The sequence below is a fragment of the Chiloscyllium plagiosum genome, chromosome 33 (genome assembly GCF_004010195.1).
Source record: "Chiloscyllium plagiosum isolate BGI_BamShark_2017 chromosome 33, ASM401019v2, whole genome shotgun sequence".
NCBI classification, from domain to species: domain Eukaryota; kingdom Metazoa; phylum Chordata; class Chondrichthyes; order Orectolobiformes; family Hemiscylliidae; genus Chiloscyllium; species Chiloscyllium plagiosum.
The window spans coordinates 28,320,527-28,324,634 of NC_057742.1; the positions used below are offsets into that span (position 1 = coordinate 28,320,527).

The 4,108-nt window shown below is 34.1% G+C and overlaps 1 protein-coding gene across 5 annotated transcripts in view; it reads left to right on the forward strand.

The window, feature by feature from the left end:
* LOC122539965 (zinc finger protein 652-like) overlaps window positions 1-3,870 on the forward strand; it is a 63,056-nt gene extending 59,186 nt beyond the window's left edge. For all 5 annotated transcript variants that reach the window (XM_043675195.1, XM_043675198.1, XM_043675197.1 and 2 more), the window contains 2 exons: window positions 508-652; window positions 2,752-3,870. In XM_043675195.1, the coding sequence (XP_043531130.1) occupies window positions 508-652; window positions 2,752-3,233 (627 nt within the window). In that variant the 3' untranslated portion in view covers window positions 3,234-3,870. The remainder of the gene's footprint in view (window positions 1-507; window positions 653-2,751) is intronic.
* The last annotated feature ends 238 nt before the right edge of the window (window positions 3,871-4,108 follow it).

The following is a 4,108-nucleotide window of genomic DNA, read 5'->3' on the forward strand; positions in this document are numbered from 1 at the left end:
ATCGCATTTCCAATGCCCCTCCCCCAAGTCCCTCCTCCCTACCTTTTATCTTTGCCTGCTGGGCACACTTTCCTCATTCCTGAAGAAGGGCTTATGCCCAAAACGTCGATTCTCCTGTTCCTTGGATGCTGCCTGACCTGCTGCGCTTTTCCAGCAACACATTTTCAGCTCTGATCTCCAGCATCTGCAGTCCTCACTTTCTCCTGTTTCTGTATTCAATAGCCTCATTTTCTTGGTTGAATGTGCTAAAAGCAAACTATCTGTTCGTTAAAGATGCATAAATGGATAACTAAAATAAGTTGGGCTTTAAAATGATTAAATGTTTTTTAATATCATTTTTGAAGTGGTAATTTGCATGAAGTGGATTTTGCTTAAAATGATTTGTCACTTTCTAAATGGTGCACTTTTTACATCAGAAAGTTATCACTCTTGAAGCAGCCATTAAACTTGCAATGTATAACTGATAATCCAGATATTGAAAAATTAAGTAGATTAATCATCTTTCAGAATTGTGATGAACGATTTCAGTACAAGTACCAACTTCGCTCTCACATGAGTATTCATATTGGTCATAAACAATTCATGTGCCAGTGGTGTGGCAAGGACTTCAACATGAAGCAGTATTTTGATGAACATATGAAAACTCACACTGGTAAGAACATGATACTGCTGTTAGATATTAATATTCTTAATTTTATGTGGTTAATTGAAATTTGCAATATACGATGAAGCATGAGTTTTTTTCGGTAGGTGAGCTGGATTTTTCCCAAACATAACCACTTTGGCAAGATAAGGTTAGAGCACATCTACAGTCCAATGTGATATTAGCCAGAATATAGACTATGCACAACCACCTGATGAAGGAGCAGCACTCTGAAAGCTGGTGCTTCCAATTAAACCTGTTGTACAACAAAATAACATGCCACTTCATGACGCAAATTGTGTGTCATCTTGCCAAAGTGGATTTGTTTGGAGAAATCCAGCTCATAACTACTTTGGAAAGATGACACACAATTTGTGTCATGAAGTGGAATGTTATTTTGTTGCATAGACTGTATTCTGGCTAAAAACATCTTGCACTGTAGATGTTATCAGGAACCAGAGCTGGCAAAATAAAATCTGATTTTGAGAGTTAAAATTCTATATATTTGGACATAAATAGTACCTGATCATGCATTGTGACAAAAATGCATTGCAAACAAAAAAATAATTCTTTTCCTGGTGGGAAACTTAAACCCAATGCTGTAGCTATTTTTTTGTCTGTGAAGTTTGCTCATCTTGGGACACGAAAAAATGTCAGTGCAAGAAATTTTATTTTGAGAGAGCTGAAGGTTATGGGCCACAAGAAAACAATCTTGGAAAGATCAATGAGTTGTCAGAAAATATAATGACTTATATTTTCCATTATGACAGTCTACAAACTGTTTTTCATTTCAAGTTGGGTGGCTTTTTTAAACAGATTTTCTATGAATTGATTAGGGAATGTTTTGATTTTCAGCATATGTTATTTGTTAGCTGAATAGATCTGTAATAGAGACAAATGGCTTTGAATAAAGAAATACAATTTAACTCACAACTGTTTAAAAACTGGACATAAAATCTCACCATCTTCAATACAGTATTGATCACTTTCAACTGTTTTGAATACTACTCAAAAAGTGCCAGATATCTGAAAATTCAGATGCTAGCATTCCTTATTGATGCTTTAACAGCTTGTGAGGAACCAATAATCACCAAATTCTAGGCATGTGTAATTATTTAATATCATAATTTGATTTTTCGATGCAAAAACGTTGCTGTAAAAAATGCAGCACATTTCAGCACAGAATTACATTTTTCTTTTAAATGCACATGCTGGCTAGATATAACATTTTAAAATTCAAAATCTGCTTCTGTAATAAATTCCAATGTCAATAAGCTTAAAAATGTGGTTATGTTTTATTCACAGCAAACAAATACATTTTGTGACAATCCAGTTTGAGAACAGAAGTAAAATTAGATCCCATTGTATTAAATATTATTTTAAAAGTCAATCGACATATAACCTTGTTCTTCTGTGGTCATAAAATGTCCCTTTAAAACTTGTGCATTTTTCAATTTCATATTAAAGTAATTGTTGCTTGTGACCAGTGTCTCACCGCAATGTATCAAATGGTGAATTAACACATATATGGTAGAGTGACGCCAATCTGGGCTTCCAGTCTCTGTTGTTGTGGCAACCATTTGCCTTTTTTTATTTATAGGTTTTGTAATTATGGTATCTAGCCCTTTTAAAATATAAACTGGTGTTATTGCAAATTATATTTCCTGATTAATCTCTCTCGGGTTAGGAAAGAGTTGTCAATACAAATAATATCAGTCCCAACAATTAGGCATTTTAATTTGAAGACTGTAGCATGTGATTTTTATTTTCAGAATCATGCAGACTTTTAATTTAAATATATGCTACAAAGTAGAGGTAATCCATTTTTAAGTTCAAAGCAACACTGTACGGTTTACAATGTTTCTAAACCCCAAATGCTTGTTGCAATATATAATCTGCTGAGACAACCATTTTTTTAGTTCTGATTTTTAACAGTTAAATGTGCTACTGTAATCCTTTTTAAAGCCCGACATCCATTCAAGTGAGTTTTATTTTGTTATTATTGGAAACAGTACACTATACACATTTCAAAATGTATTTTACAAGATCAAAATTCATATGTTTCTTCCTTTTTGTAACCAAACTTTTTTTTATATTTATCTTTTCAGGGGAAAAGCCATTTATCTGTGAAATCTGTGGCAAAAGTTTCACAAGCCGACCAAACATGAAGCGCCATCGTAGAACTCACACTGGGGAGAAACCATACCCCTGTGATGTTTGTGGTCAAAGATTCCGGTTCTCCAACATGTTGAAAGCTCACAAACAGAAATGTTTCCGGGTCAGCAGCCCTGTCAACTTCCCACCTACTGCATCTGTCACAACCAAACCCACTTCTTCTTCTTCTCCTCCTCCACCAGTCACTATAAGCTCCCATAGCTCATTTCCCCCTCGACCAATGCCACACCCTCTTTCCCATCTGCATCTTCATCCTCCCCATCATACGCTTTCAATTCCAGCTGTTGCACATCTTCCACCGCCACCTACCCTTTTTAATGCTGAAGCCGTGAACCATAGATGCCAAAATGAAAGCACTTTCCTGCACCACATTTCTGAAAAAAACACTGTAGCAGGTGGAAGCCATCATCATTGAAACATGGATATTTCTACTTGACATTTAAGCTGTGCCGACTGTTTGGCAATATTCCAATTTAACTGTGCACTAAACGGCAAAGCAAAGACTGAGCAATCATGGTGAACTACAAATATTATTTTACTAAACATCCATGTACTTATTGCAGTTGTAGGACTAGCAAAACAATTTTTATCTAATCTATTGTGTAAGACAATTAAGCTGTCTGTGTATAATGAACTAAGGTTTTTATCATTTTTTAAGAAAACTCAGATGTATCCAGTTTTGTCACTTAATATCTGTTGATAAGATATGCTTTTTTAAATGTTAGACTATTCCTTTTGCATTAAAGTACAGTTTCTATTGCATTAAGATATTCTGGAGAAATTTAATCTACTAAATTAAATAATTACGTTCTCTTATGAAACATGAGAGCATTACATATTATCACTGTGCAAAGATTTTTCTGAAGCTAGTAGTTAAGACTAGATCATGTTCTAGCCTAACCTGTTTGGATAAAGCATTATGAAAAAATCCTGTTAATACATGTCTTTCCCTTGACTTAAAGTTTTTAAATGTCTGTGTAGAATATGTAGAAATAATTCTAAGAGATAAATGTATGTCATTATTGTAATAATTATATTTTTGTTCTTGTAGCTGTATTATACATAAAATTCAGTTTTACAACTTTTGAGCAATTTATTCCAAACATTCTGCGGAAAAGATAACCTTTTTGAGTGTAAAAGTGTGCACAATTACAGACGAGTCGTGATACATACCTCTGCATTCTTCGACTTTCATATCTGTAATTCAAGAACACAGGCTTTTATGCAAAGGAAATTGTAAGAAAGATAATTTGATGCATTTTAAGGTCACTAACTTGCTAACCTTTTTGT